This window comes from Heterocephalus glaber, unplaced genomic scaffold (assembly GCF_053883595.1).
Source record: "Heterocephalus glaber isolate CG9 unplaced genomic scaffold, H.glaber_assembly_v1.0 deba00001472, whole genome shotgun sequence".
In the NCBI taxonomy this organism is placed as follows: domain Eukaryota; kingdom Metazoa; phylum Chordata; class Mammalia; order Rodentia; family Bathyergidae; genus Heterocephalus; species Heterocephalus glaber.
Genome location: NW_028258315.1, coordinates 20,535,511 through 20,549,713, shown reverse-complemented (window position 1 = coordinate 20,549,713; position 14,203 = coordinate 20,535,511). Strand labels below are relative to the sequence as shown.

Sequence of the window (14,203 nt, the reverse complement as noted above, 5' to 3'; positions counted from 1 at the left end):
CCCATTTCTTTAACTCAAAACTAGAGTAACTATTTATAAATGAAAACTGATTCTAAGAAACAGGCTAATAGGGAAAAGCTCCACTCCTCAAAAAGAAAAAGTTGCTGAATTTGTCATTACACTCCTAATACCTGATAATTCTTTGTCCTTGTAAAAAGACCTAGAGCTCTATAACCAGGCCACTAAGCTGTTTTTATATCCCAGCAACAAGAATATAAAGAAGCAAAAGGGAGGAGAAAATGTACCCAACCTAACAGTGTCTACATAATTTAACCAGGACTGACATACTAACCTTTGGACATCTCCTTAGGAAAATTCTTGAAGATCTTCCACTTATAATTAAGAAGGATGTCCAGAGAGTATCAAAAGTTGTAGTCTGCCCATTGAAACCTGAGTTTGATCTTCCTGTTTTGACTAGTGGTCTTGACAAAGAGCCTGTGGTGTTATAAATTACCCCATTACTCACTCCTTCAGGTAACCCTGCTGGAACAGGAAGGAAGTAAATCTTAGAGTCCTGCACTTAAATCCCTTAATCACACTCAGGCATGCCCTCCAAAACGTAAATCACAGGCCTCTCCGCTCTCTCATGATTCACACCTGAAACAGAGCAGAGAAGACAGGTACTCAGAAATGCCATGCTCAGACAAAGGTATCTTAATACATTAAAATTAATAATTCCTAGGAACACCAGTAGTGCTTCTTCTCAAACAGACATCACACCAGCGAGTATATCATTTTAAATAAGGGTCATCAGCTGTGTTAAAGGCAAATTTTATAGAGCAAAGCTTTCCAAACAACATTTCAGGACTCAGTACCCTTTCTAAACTCTATTAAAACCAAACATCTATATCCTGTTAACCCACTTAGGCGTGACTTTAATTAATGCATTTGGCCCTTTGTTAGGCCAACTTTTCTCTCATAAACTCTGCAGGGCAGAAACATGACCAATTGTATGTTTTAGGATGCTAATTACATAAAAGAGCTCATCTAGCTTTATAGAGAAGTGGTTAAGAATCAAAACACACCATCAACTCTCAAGAAAAATATTTGAGGTCACCCTATTTTCTAAGATTAAGTACACATTGACTACATCTTGAACAGAAAGGGAAAAAGAGGTTTTCAATAGCCAAAGGGCCTTCGTTTGTTTTGATTACCAAAAAATTGCAAATTGTTTCAGGTTTGCATGACTATTGTAGGTTTGGGTGGATTTTCCTACAACTATTCTGCTTCTATTTCTTGCTAGAGAGCATCAGTCACAGAAATGCATGCTCCGGACTTTGAAAGCACAGTTAAAATCTCTATAGCTACAAAGATAAGGACAATACCTCCCTTTTGCCAAGCAAATGCCAGCAGGACAAGGTCAAATGATATAGAAAACACCTCCTGCAGATTTTACTCAACTTTTTTGTGGAGTTTGCACCATTATTATCAGCTGCCCTTCATAACTGCCATTGTGTTTCATTAAATTTGTATCAGCTCAATATCAGTCGGGGATAATGGTACAATGGTCTCCCAGCTTGCAGATTTCAGAGACTGATGAGTGGATGCCAATGACGTTTCCACTTGTGAAATTTACTTTTTATATTTGACCCTCTGACCTTAATTTTACGTCATTCAAAATTTTGGAAGTGATGCTCACATTAGGCGAAGAAATGGTAACATTCTGAGCAAGCACCAGCCTGGGCCGAGGCAGCTAATCTAACCACATTTTTAGCAAAATGGCCACCCCCAGAGTTAGGCTCTGAAAAGGCTGAGAACACAGATTTGTGTGATAAAGAAGGGCATGTATTTTTGACAGCTGTGAACATACAGGTAGGATGGATGTCTCTTTTAAATAAAAAACACTGTAGTATATTTAAATAGAGTAATTTAATTGAAAATGTATTCTGTGTAAAGGAATAGACTCAATGTTACGACACTTTTAAGGTTTTTAAATTGATTTAAAGAGCTTTCTAATAAGATTATATGTCCTACACTATAGAACCTAAAGCTCTTAGGCTGCATACAAATAAATTGTGATCTGCTCAACTTTCAACACAAGACTCTTTTACCCAGACAGCATTATATTAAAACAAAGGCATCTCCTTTGACTTTTGGGATGTGCTATGGAAACTCACTAATAAAATATCTTAGCTGGAATCTACATGCCCACCCCACAAAAAAGAAAAACAAGGAAAAGAAAACATACCTTTTCCCTTAGAAGTATGTACTAATACCCTGCAACCATATTAAGACACATAGCGACAAGTTCCTAACAAAAGGAATACACTTTGATCAATATTCCACCACAAACATGAATTCCCGGGGTTACTTCAGCCTACCAGTGGCATGAATTACTTTTTGCATGACAATTTTTTTTAAACTCATACTTGTGTTATGTTTCACTTCCAGCTTTAAAACTGTACAAATGGAAGGAAGCTGATCTTAGTAAACATTCCCCTGACTACCATCAGGGTTAGGAGAATGTTATTTCTAACCTAATGAACGGTGCAATGTATACCTCAGGTGCTGGTGTCTGTCAGATACAAAGTGTCCCAAGATTAACCCACGGCAACCTACCCCAGCACTGCACTGCTGCCTCACTTAAACACGAACACAGAGAAGGCGCCTTTTAGCTAAAACTGGAGAAGTCAGGCAGCTGCGTGTCAGACTTTAAAAATGATCTTTGGGAAATCTCAAGGGCTCAAGCTCCCTAAAACAGCAAATACTGACATCCTTTTTTATTTTTTTTTTAATGTAATACCAGTAAACCACATTCAAGGTCAGAAAAAGTCTAGTTGGCCACCTGAATAACTCTGCCATATTTGGTATTCAAAATTAAAAGGCAGAGAGTTAAAGGTAGTAGTTAAGTGCTAGATTTCAATTTGAAAACTTAAAATTGGGGCAGGACATAAACCAAAAAAAAGGGCAACTCATGTAATGGTATTTAGTCAGCTCACTTGTTAAATATAGTCTGATTCATACCCATAGACCAAAAAATAGTACTAAAGTTGACAGGGAAAGGCTAATGTGTTTATTGAGCTATCACATGTGTCAGTCACAAAGCTGTGGAGCCTGCCTCAAGTAGAGCTAAAAGATATCTATAGTTAAAACAGTAAAATCTATAAAGAAGCACGTGTACCACAGCATACAGTCAGCAAAATGTCACCAAATTATATCCTTAAATCTGTCTTGCTTTGAAAAGACATCCCATCAGAAATGCACATACCCACCACACATAACCCATCCAGAAAGGGAGCTCCGAGTCTGCAACCAAATGACAGCCCAGGAGTTTGTGGCTTTTATAAATGGTGGTTTGAGATTTGGGTTTTGTTTTTCTGTATAAACAAAATATCCATGGAAATATTCTCATAACATGATGGAGTCACAGAAAAAGAAGATTTATAGACCTAAGTGGTTCACCAATTTCTTTTGATCCAAAGCTGTTAAAGGGCCAGTGAGGTCAGAAGCCCCTTCTACCTGCCACGTTGTTTTTTGTGGTGGGAAACAAAGCTGGCTTTTATTGATTAACCAGGAAATATCTCCCCTAGCAAGTGCAGCACTGAATAATGACCACAGACATTCTGTTTCAATTAGAAATAATAACTGAATCATAAAGGTTTATTTCAAACACCAGACTTTAAAGGGAAAAGTTTAGAGAAGCGGAGTGAGAACCCTATAGACACACACAAAAGGACTGGTATAGTGGAAGAGTAGAAGAGAGATACTGTAGAATGTTTTGCCTTAGCTTAGGGGCATTGCTATTAGGTTCCATTAGGCTCAGACTACAAAATAAATGCAGCCCGCAGAGTTTTGTATCTGAGGCACCAACGCCAATACAGTTCACCAAGTGAAGGGACCCTCTTTCGGAAATTATCATGGTTTACCTCTGAAGGTTTTATATTATATTATGTGTATGTATATTTAGCCCACCACTGATGTTGTAAACAGCTCAAAAATTATTCAAGGAAGCAAAAATGTCTATATCTGTCTGGTTGGATAGTATAAAGTTCTTGGGGCTGAAAAGTTCAAAGAGACAACTTGTTATCCCAGAACCCTAAATCTTACAGCTGCCATTTCCCACCCTGGGGCAATAACAGATCTGAGGATGCGGAGGGCATTTCTACTCTTGAGGATCTAACCAGCAGCTGCTGCCCTCCCTCAACATACTTGGCTCATGCAAACTTGTTGATGCATTTGGTGCGTTCCTGTAATTTGCCAATATGCTGGGCTTGACACCAATAAGATGGCTGAACATTTGTTGTTGTCCATTTGTTGACTCACAACTCAAGGCTTAAATGCCGCATTAAAAGAACCTGGCCAGCTGGGAGGACATGGAAAGTATTTGATGAAATAGAACAAATTAAGTCTTGCCTTGATTTTCCCCCCCTCTGGAAAAAAGTCAAAAAAGGAAATATCATTTTCTAATAATTCTAATAACCCTTTTATGTATCTTCTCTTAAAAGCTAGCTTTACTGCTAGCATGTTTCAATAAATGTTCACAACTGTTACACAAAAATCAGGTGCTTCAGGTAATTTAGACCAATATTGAAGCTCAAGTTCAATTAAGCTGTGGTTGTGTGCACATTTTTGTGATGAAATTGAAAAGCTTCTAGATGGTAAACACAGTCTCAGAAAACAAAACCCTAAGTTACTGAAGGACAGAAACACTATTAGAAATAGTTTGAGTATCCTATTTTAGCATAATAATTGATTAAATAATCTTTGTGTGTTTACTTTTAAAAATGCCTCCACCTGGTCCACTTCATATAGGAATAGGAAAGTCTAAAACAATTTTAATGAAAATTATCTCCAGACATTTTCATTTTATTACCAACTGGCAAACTGCAATTATAGATCTTCCACAATTGTGCTGCACTTAAGTGTCATAATTACGACTTCACCTCATTTATATCCAGAGATACACAAGTATGTTGCCAAAACAGAATAATAAACTTAGGAAATTGATTCATTAATTTTAAAATTTCCTTCCAAAAGACATTTTGTCCTTATCACAGTCTGTAATGTCTTGAAACATTACTTTATAGCAAGAATCTTATTCCTACCAATATGGGTAATTAGAATGCTGGATGTCTCCAAATACATTTGTTTGCATTAAACAAATGTCCAACAACTTTCAGAATTAACAAATGGACTAGCAGCCCCAAATGAATGCCAGCAAAATAAACGATTAACCTGAGCACACAAATAGATCCCCAGTCTACTAACTTGGTAACATTGTCAGACAACTGCCAAACTGCCAAACTCATTGATCCTACCAAGTCACTGGGCCAGGCTTTTCTTGCTGGAGAGGACCACTGACTCATGAGTTTTACCACCTCTGTCCCAAGCCACTGCACCAAACTATCCATACACCAAGTCATGAAAAAACTGACTCCTGTTGGTCCTTTCCAGCTTTAATATTTAATGAAAATTTCTTACTATACAGAACGTAACCAAGTATGAAAAATTGGGCTCACTAAAGCACATGCTATGGAATTTCTTGAGCACTAAGAGGCCCAACTGCCCCAAACAATCAATCTCTTCCTGGTCAGCCACTACTGCTTGCTGTCTTAGGTACTGAATCACCTTGATAAAATGCCTATCAAACCCCTGTGCATAAGTATGGCCAACACTCCAAGGGCAGAATCAGCTGAACATGTAAAGAGCAGTGGGAATGGGGAGTTGAGGAAGCAGCCTATTTAGGGAGAAAAGCTTTCCAGCAGTGGACCAGACCACTAAGGGCAGTAGGGGGACTGAGGAGACTGGGCAATAAGTCCACAGAAAACCTACCAGAATAGACAGAATTGTGGTCCATTTTGAAATAGACAATGTTGAGAGTTGGCTTCTAGTCGTGGATAGTAGCTTAAGTTGTTGTTTTTGTTGTTGTTTAAATAATCTGCACTATCAGTTAGGAAAAGACAACACAAACGCACTCAGAAAGGAGATAGGATGGGCTGGGGATTTAGCTCAGTGGCACCGTGCCTGCCTTGAACGCATAAGGTCTTGAGTTCGATCCCATGTACCATAAAAAAAAAGGAGACAGCATGCCTGGAATTCTGGTGTCTCTCTCTCCCATGCCCCAGACACCTGCCAATGTCCAGACCCTTTCCTCCACCTGTAACCTTGGGCACCACCTTCTTCCAACTTGCTTTGGGATTTTTTTTCCTACTGTTTTCTCATAGCTGTTCATAAAAGTTCAGGGATAAGAATTAAAATCCTCTAAGTAAAGGCAGGCACAATCTTTTCAAAAGCCTCATGCACCAAAAATATTTACATCTAGAGAAAGTGTTTCTCTGTTCATCTCATAGCACACAGATATATCTGAACAAGGGGGAGAAAATCCTGGTCTAATGATTCTCAGTCTGGACTTCATCTCCTAGGACCAGTTGTTTCCCACAGGAAAAAGTCACTTCTATTTAGGTTTCACACCAAGATTTAAAAACTTAAGAAATACTGGCTTTTTGAATGGGATGATATCCAATCAGAATTGGAAGTTGAAGTTGGCATAAGGCCTAGCTCTTACTGCATGCCCAAATAACATTTAACCTCTTAATATTAAAATGACAAAAGTCCAGGCAACAGATAGCAGAATCTTGCCCCATTTCAACTAAGAAGACAAAGGCTCATCTTGAAGTTCCTGCTCCTATGTTCAGCAGTCAAGTCAGCGTCCCTAAAGAAGGGTCCCCAGCTCAGATCCAAAGAAATATATCTTCAGCCCAGAGGGGCCCAGTTTTCTCCAGCAAATGGGAGACAGAATCTTATAAGACTAAGTTTTAGAGGTATGGAAGCACTAACACCCAATATCCTTTATAAGACTAAGCAGGTAATAACTTTTTATGCATCTAATGCTACACCTAAAAAAGCCCAGGAACTGAGTAAAACAAAAGTTCAAGAACTTGGGACAAGATACAAGATAGGAAATAACAAGGAAAAGGGATCAAAATGAGCCAGGATACCTTCTCTCAAAACTCTAATGAGGGAGGGGCCATAAAACTAGCATGTGGTGGTGGGGAGCCATTATGGTCACTAAATAAGCCTTACAAAAAGCTAGCTTATTTAAATTTTTTCTCCTTTTTACCTTTTCTTCTTACTTTTAACCTGAAATGACAGTCTCAATCTACTTTACACCCAGTTCTGTTCTGGCTTATTCAACATCAAGCCACTTAAGAGAAATTGAAGATAATTTGCTTGTAAATCTTTTAAAAAGTTGAAGACCCAATTTACACATTGCAGTTCTTTCTGGTGGCACCACACTCCCTGGTCAATAAAGAAACTTCTGGAACATGGCTGGATCAGGCTAATCGGGTCTGTCCTTAATCGGATAAAGAAATCCCCTCTCTGGAGGTTGACAGAATAAAAACACATTCTTCCTCTCTTAATGTAGAAAGAGGCATATTTTTAAAAATTGAGTAAAGACAAGCACAAGACAGTTGTCGCTCTTCTTTTAATGTCTTTCCTTGTTGAGAAGAGAAGTAAGAATTAAGACAAAGGCTAGAGACCACCAGGACATGATGAGGCAGTGGGGTTGGACCCTCACCCTGTGACAGATGAACACAGGCCTCTCACCATTAACTCACACCAGGACTCCCTTGAGGCGCTCCTCACCTTTCTAGAAGCTTCTTTGTTCCTCACTATCACTGCTCTTCCCCACAGGAAAAAATAAATGGCACATAAATAAAAACAACTTTACAGACCCACACAATGGGAGACACCTGAGGTCTTCCAGCAACTTGAGTTTAAAGGAGAATTGAACAGGGATCCTCACTTCTGAATTGGAAAATAAACAAGCATCACTCTCTTGTGAATTGTACTTCTGTGTTCCAAAGGCAAAAGGCTTTTCCATCTGGAGATATCTCCTAAAAGCCACTCTAGCCAGCCGTGGTGGTGCACACCTGTAATCCTAGCACTCAGGAGGCTAAGGCAGGAGGATGGCTACAAGTTGGAGGCCAGCCTGGGCTACATAATGAGTTCAAGCCCAGCCTGAATTAGAGAGAGACTCTGTTTTAAAAAAAAACACTTAACTAAACATTACTATTCTACTTCCCCTGCAGGGTCCAGTCCCAAAACAGCCTGGACCAGCCATAACTCACACACAAAGCAGAAAAGCAAACTCACTGCTGGCTTGAAAAAGAGAAATAGGTATCTATAAACCCTTGTTCATAGAACATCACTCACAAAACCACAGTAACCAAAACATGGATGCACCCCAACTGTCCATCCACACATGAATGTATGAACAAAGAATGATATAATCATACAAAGCAAATGCTACAACATGACTGAAACTTGAGACCATTATGCTAAAGTGAAATAAGCACATCACAGAAGCACGAATCTTGTGTGTTCCATTCATGTGAATAAGAAACTCATGGGCCGGGATTTAGCTCAGTGGTTCTGCCGACTGCCTCGCAAGCACAAGGTCCCGAGTTGGATCCCCAATACCAAAAAAAAAACAAAGAAAGAAACTCATAAAAGATGATGGTGCTTGTCAGGGGCTGATAGGAAGGGAAATGTCTCGGGGTACAGAATGTCAGTTTTGTGAGACACGTGGCTCTGGAGATTGGGTGAACAACAATGTGAATATCCGTAACATTACCAAATTATATAATCCATTAAGATGGCAAGTTTTATGCTATATTTTTTTTACCACACACACAAAAAAAGAAAGAAATACATTTATCTTTGTAAGCTGGAAGCAACTGCTCTCTCCTAAATTACCACGCACCTTCACTGCATCTCTCTTGAGGTATTGATCTGCTAAGAATCTACTTAGTATAATGGCATTAACTCATTTGATTCCCAGAAATAATAGCTACTAATATTATCCCTTGTTTTATAGACAGGGAAGTTGAGGCCCAGCGTGATTATCTAACTTTTGCAAGATCGACCAATTACAAATTGATAAAATTAGTTCCATATTTCATTCTCCTTTACCTCTCGAGCATACCTCTTCTCTTTCAAAAGAATCTTCTTTCTGTGTGTCTGCTCTTCTTTCTAACTTCCCTCATCAATGCTCAGCAAGCAGGCTTCCCCTCACGCCACTTCCAGTAACGGCTTTCCTGAAGGTCACTAATTACCTCCCTATCGGTGCTAACGCAGTATGGTGAGCTTATCTTCACTCTGCTTCTCTGTGGCAGGTGATACAGCTGACCAGCTCTTTCCTTCTGGAAATTATCTCTTCTCTTCATTTTCTGGACACCATTTTCTCCTGGTAATCCTATTTGACTACTCTTTCCTTATCATGTTCTTAAGGAATTGATTTCCTTCCTCCATTTCCACCAAAACAATGCCTAATCAAAGTCTGAAGGAGTTGTTAAGCCATATTTACTTTCAATTTATTTCACAGGTTCACAGGGGTGTGTTCTAGAACACACAGGGTTCTAGAACATTCTAGATACAGCTTCTCTAGATTTGTCACTAGAAGGAGGGTACTCTTACTTATCACACACTTCTCAGTGCCTACCATGATATGTGGCACACAGTAAACCCTAATAAAGACTGTTAATTTTAATAAAACTAACTCCTCACATTCAGTACCACTTTTCCTAGCTTTTACTGAAAATACTTCTTGAACTATTCAACCATCCAAAGCCAGCTAAGGGCCTATCAAGGGCTCCCATAATAATGAAAGCAGTGGAAATAGCTCTCCAGTGTGACTCTCAGATCCTTGTATATCTCCGGTTCTCAGTGAGACCCCAATTTGTTTTGTAGGAACCACCATCTATTGCGTCTCAACTCCCCAGCTATTGTGTCTCGACTCCCAGAAGCCCTCAGAGTGTCCCATCCCAAAACAAAATGAGAGTTGAGCATTCCAACAATTTTCCTGTGTTTCCTAATTCAATTAACTGACCTAAATACTTGAAACCATAATACAAGAAAATTAGAAAAAGCTCACAATGTGTGTATATGTTCAAGGTAGCTAAATTTTGCTAAAGAGTTCATCAAATTTGCTGCAGATTAAATTCACCACAATATCTCACTGAGCAACAACTTACATGAGAGCACAGTTTTGTCTTTTATTTCCCTTAAAAGACTTCTTTTCCCACAGGCTCAATGATCGACACACCCAGAAGTGGGCCCTGCATCTTTGTTTTGCATTTTATCCTTTTTGAACAGTTTACTCTGAAGTCTACTTCTAATCTCTAACCTCATACATGTTGTCCTATTAGTTCTATGCTCAGCATAATGGAATGTTAATAGGCTGTTATGAGTACACTCCAAAAATCAATGGTGTAGATCCTGCTGGGGAAATAAACTACCTTGGTGGGATGGCTATCCACACAGCATTAGCTACCATTTGATAAGTCACTGCCTCAAAAAATGAAAATTTATTCTAGGGAATTCAAAGCTTTCTTAAACTGGTATTTTTTTGATTTTGATATTAGATCAATTCCCCACTTCATTTTAAATACCAGAAGAACAGTAAGACAGCAATTCATTTTGGCCTGTAATATGGAAAAACATCCAAATTATTGCACAATATTGAGAAGACAAAATTTCAACAGACAATGATGATTATTGAGTTGTGAAATTTTGGAGAAAGCTGACTGGTACAGGAGAGGTTTTTAGCTTTTATGTTTATTTTGCATTGCCTATAAAGGAAAAGACAACCAACTATATGACTGTTACTGCTTGTGTTTAGATGTCCCCCCAAAGCCTCATGTGGTCTTAGGTGGGGCTTTGTCAGAGGTGGCTGAATCTAGTGTGTGTGATTGATTCACGTTGCAAGGCTAGGATTAAGGGTACTAGGATTAAGGGTAGGTGATTATTATATTAGTCCACTGGTTTGGCACCACCCTAATCCTGGTAGCCTAGATAGAATACAAAAGGGGCAAAAATAGCTGCAAAGATCCCTTGCTTGCTTGCTTTGGTACCTTCTGCCCACCATAAAGTGTTTCTTCTCTGCAATGCCTGTCTGCTATGTCACCCTACCTTGGAGCCTGCAGATTATGGACTGAAATCTCTACAAACTGTGACCTAAGTAAACATTTCCTCCCTTAACTTGTGGGTGTTGGGTATTTTGTCTCTGCAATGAGTAAAGTAACTAAGATAATGACCATAACCCACTGGTAGATCAAAATTAAACATTAAAAGAAACATGGTGAAATTCAGTTTCAATTTTTGATAAAAATTTGATAAAAATTATCAACAAATGAAAGGTCATTCTTTGATGACAGAACCGTGATGGTACATGACATTGACCCAAGAAAGTATCAATTTTTAAGATGGAGCAGATTTTTTTTATTTACAAGATCATCATGCTTTTGAAAGAACAAGAAAAGAAAAACCTTTTGAAACTTCTAAGAGTTACAGAAAATGCATTTTCTTTTTATCCTGAGGTTGTCTTGGATGATATGTGTATTCAGGGTTAAGGGTTTTCCAACATTTGTTTGATTTTTTACAGAACATTATCTGTAAAATTATCATCACCAAGCCTGAAATCTCTACTTCCAAGGAGACAACTGTCTCTGAAGTTCCAGTGACTCAAAGTGACCCATGCCACCTAGAGAAGTGAAGGGGACATGAGGGTGGCTGGAGGGAAAACTGGAAGCAGCCCCTGGGAGAGGACATCTCACCACACTCTTGCTTCAGAAGGGTTCCTTGCATAGTAAAAATAAAAGAACAAACTCACGTGTTTTTCAGTCAGGTGTATTTTTTTTAATTCCCTATAGTGGATCCTCTTACTGTTTTTAAAGAAAGCTAAGAACTCCCTTCTCCCCGTCCCCACTCATGAGAAAGAACACATTATATTGACTGTGACTACTGCAACCATCTCCAAGAAGTCTTCCTAGCCGCCACCTCCCTCATCCTCTCCGTGCCCCCATAATTCCTCTATTCAGCACTTGTTATGCAATTCTCATTTTCTCTTTGTCTTTCTTTCTCCATGTTTCCTTGTGAGATCCTTCAAGTCACAGACCCTAGTTTTACTTTTTCAATGTTTCCAAATGCCTCATACAGTGCCAAAAACACAACAGAGTCATAAATTTCAGGAAAATCCACAGCACATCTGTTAGTAACCAGGCCCCATGCTAAGAGCCAGGGTCACAGCCAGGAACAGGACATATGACTGTGCCAACCTTCCCTGAGGGGCAGGCAAGCCGTGTCTGAACGGATCCACGAGTGAAGACTGAACACCCAACATCCTCTCTCTTGACAGATCAGAATTTTACTCAGTAAAACAAAAAGAAAACACACACATGACTTGTTTTTACATAATTCTTTCAAATTGTGAAAGTTAAGTCCAGGCCTTATTTGTAAGGGAAATTTGAGTACTGGAATTATCAGTTGACACATCAATTTCCCATCAGCAATGATCAGTCTCCAGGCACATGGGACCTCATCTTATATTCCCATCACATTATTGCTACACCCACAGATCATAGCATATCCTCTGAGGCAGCCACAATTATCTTAAAAAACTGAAAGCCGTGTTGGGAAGAGGTGTTAAATGAGGACCTATCTCCTACCACCACCACTGAAACCAACAACAACCAAAACCTGTAGGATGTGCATGACTTTAAAACCCTCTGGCTTTACTTGTGCCCTCTTGTTTGAACCCTCACATGGTGATATAATATGGCGATGTTAGGGTTTCTCATTGTCTAGTCTCTATAGATATGTAAGTGCAAGCTTAAGAAGTTTTTGTTAGTCATCTAATTTTATGCAGCTGGTATGATTTACAGTCAAACACTAGGCCGGGGATTTAGCTCAGTGGTTCTGCCACCTGCCTTGTAAGCACAAGGTCCTGAGTTCAATCCCCGGTACAAAAAAAAAAAGAACAAAGTCAAACACTAGACTTATGAATGCCAATGTTAACAGTTATGTTCTTCCTAACTACACTGTACCATCCACAGTTGTATTCTTCCTAACTACACTGTACCACCTACAAGAGAAAATACAAATTTAAAAATGAATTGGAAATACACAGAACTCTAAAATCGAACATGATTCTCTCATCCCAATATTGCCCACTTCATGCACATGTACACCCACAGCCTAGAGATCCACAAGCCAACCCATCAGTTAGTAGCAATGAAGAATGCTTTCAACAGTAGCAGTATAGTTGAGATCCAACTGGTCCCACAAAAGACTCATTGTGTTGAAGGCTTGCTTTCCAGCTGACCAGCACTGGAGAAGTGATTGGATATGAGAGCTCTAATTTGTTTTCTTTTTTTTGGTACTGGGGATCAAACTCAGGACCTTGTGCTTGCGAGTTAGGAGATGGGATCCAGTTAGAAGAACTAGGGCACTGGGGCATGCCTTTGAAGAATATATCTTGTCGTCATCTTCTCCTTCTTCCTCCTTCTCTCTCTCTCTCTCTCTCTCTCTCATCATCTTCTCCTTCTTCCTCTCTCTCTCTCTCTCCTGCTGCCATGAGGTCAGCAGTTTTCCTTGGCCACATCCTCCACACCCTTCTGCCATGATGTTTCTGCCTTGCCACAGGCCTAGAAGCAATGGAGCCAGCAGACCATGACTGAACCCTTTGAAACAGTAAGCCAAAATGAACTTTTCCTCTTTTCAGATGACTTTCTCGAGTATTTTGTCACAGTGATGGGAAGCTGACTAACACAAGCAGTTAGACATTGGATCTTCCAGACAGTTTACCCATAGTCTACATAATTACTTCACTCACCTCTGAGTAATTAAAGATGATGACGTCATTCTTACTAACTATATACCCCAGGATAGCAGTGGGCCCTACTCTGCAAGCTTTTAGAGAACCAGGTCAGAGTCACCTTCCTCTTTAGCACACTTCCCAAATTTTACCAGGGCACTCAGCCAAGTGTACAAATTAATGATGATGCTACTACACTATAAAGATTAGTCTATGAGTTTTTGCTAACATTTTCTGCTTTTTCTCCATAGTCATCTACTAATTTGATTTTACATCATTTAAAGGCAAAGATGTCTCTGTCTTCCTGTGTAAATCATGTACAGAACCCCAGATGGTGTCGTGCTCATGTGCCATGTGTGTTGCATCAATATTTGCTCATTGATTTGTTGCTCAAATACCACTACTGAGTTGTGTTTGTCTAGCAAATCATGTGGTTTTAATAATTAGTGTCTGAGGTGGGAAAATGCCTTTTTTAAAAAACTGGGTTTGAATGCGATGTACTGAGAGTATTATTTGTCTGTGGAAAGTATACCAGGTAGAAATACATTTCCATAGCAGAAAAAATAGGCAAAATGAAAAATGCACATTGATAAAATCTCAAAGAAT

At 39.2% G+C, this 14,203-nt stretch overlaps 1 protein-coding gene across 1 annotated transcript in view; it reads right to left on the bottom strand.

Moving 5' to 3' along the window:
• The window catches only part of LOC101697093 (uncharacterized), a 324,259-nt gene that overhangs the window by 225,629 nt on the left and 84,427 nt on the right, over positions 1-14,203 (bottom strand). Inside the window, exon 2 of the mRNA XM_087182562.1 lies at positions 293-514. Coding sequence (XP_087038688.1) covers positions 293-514 — 222 coding nt within the window. The remainder of the gene's footprint in view (positions 1-292; positions 515-14,203) is intronic.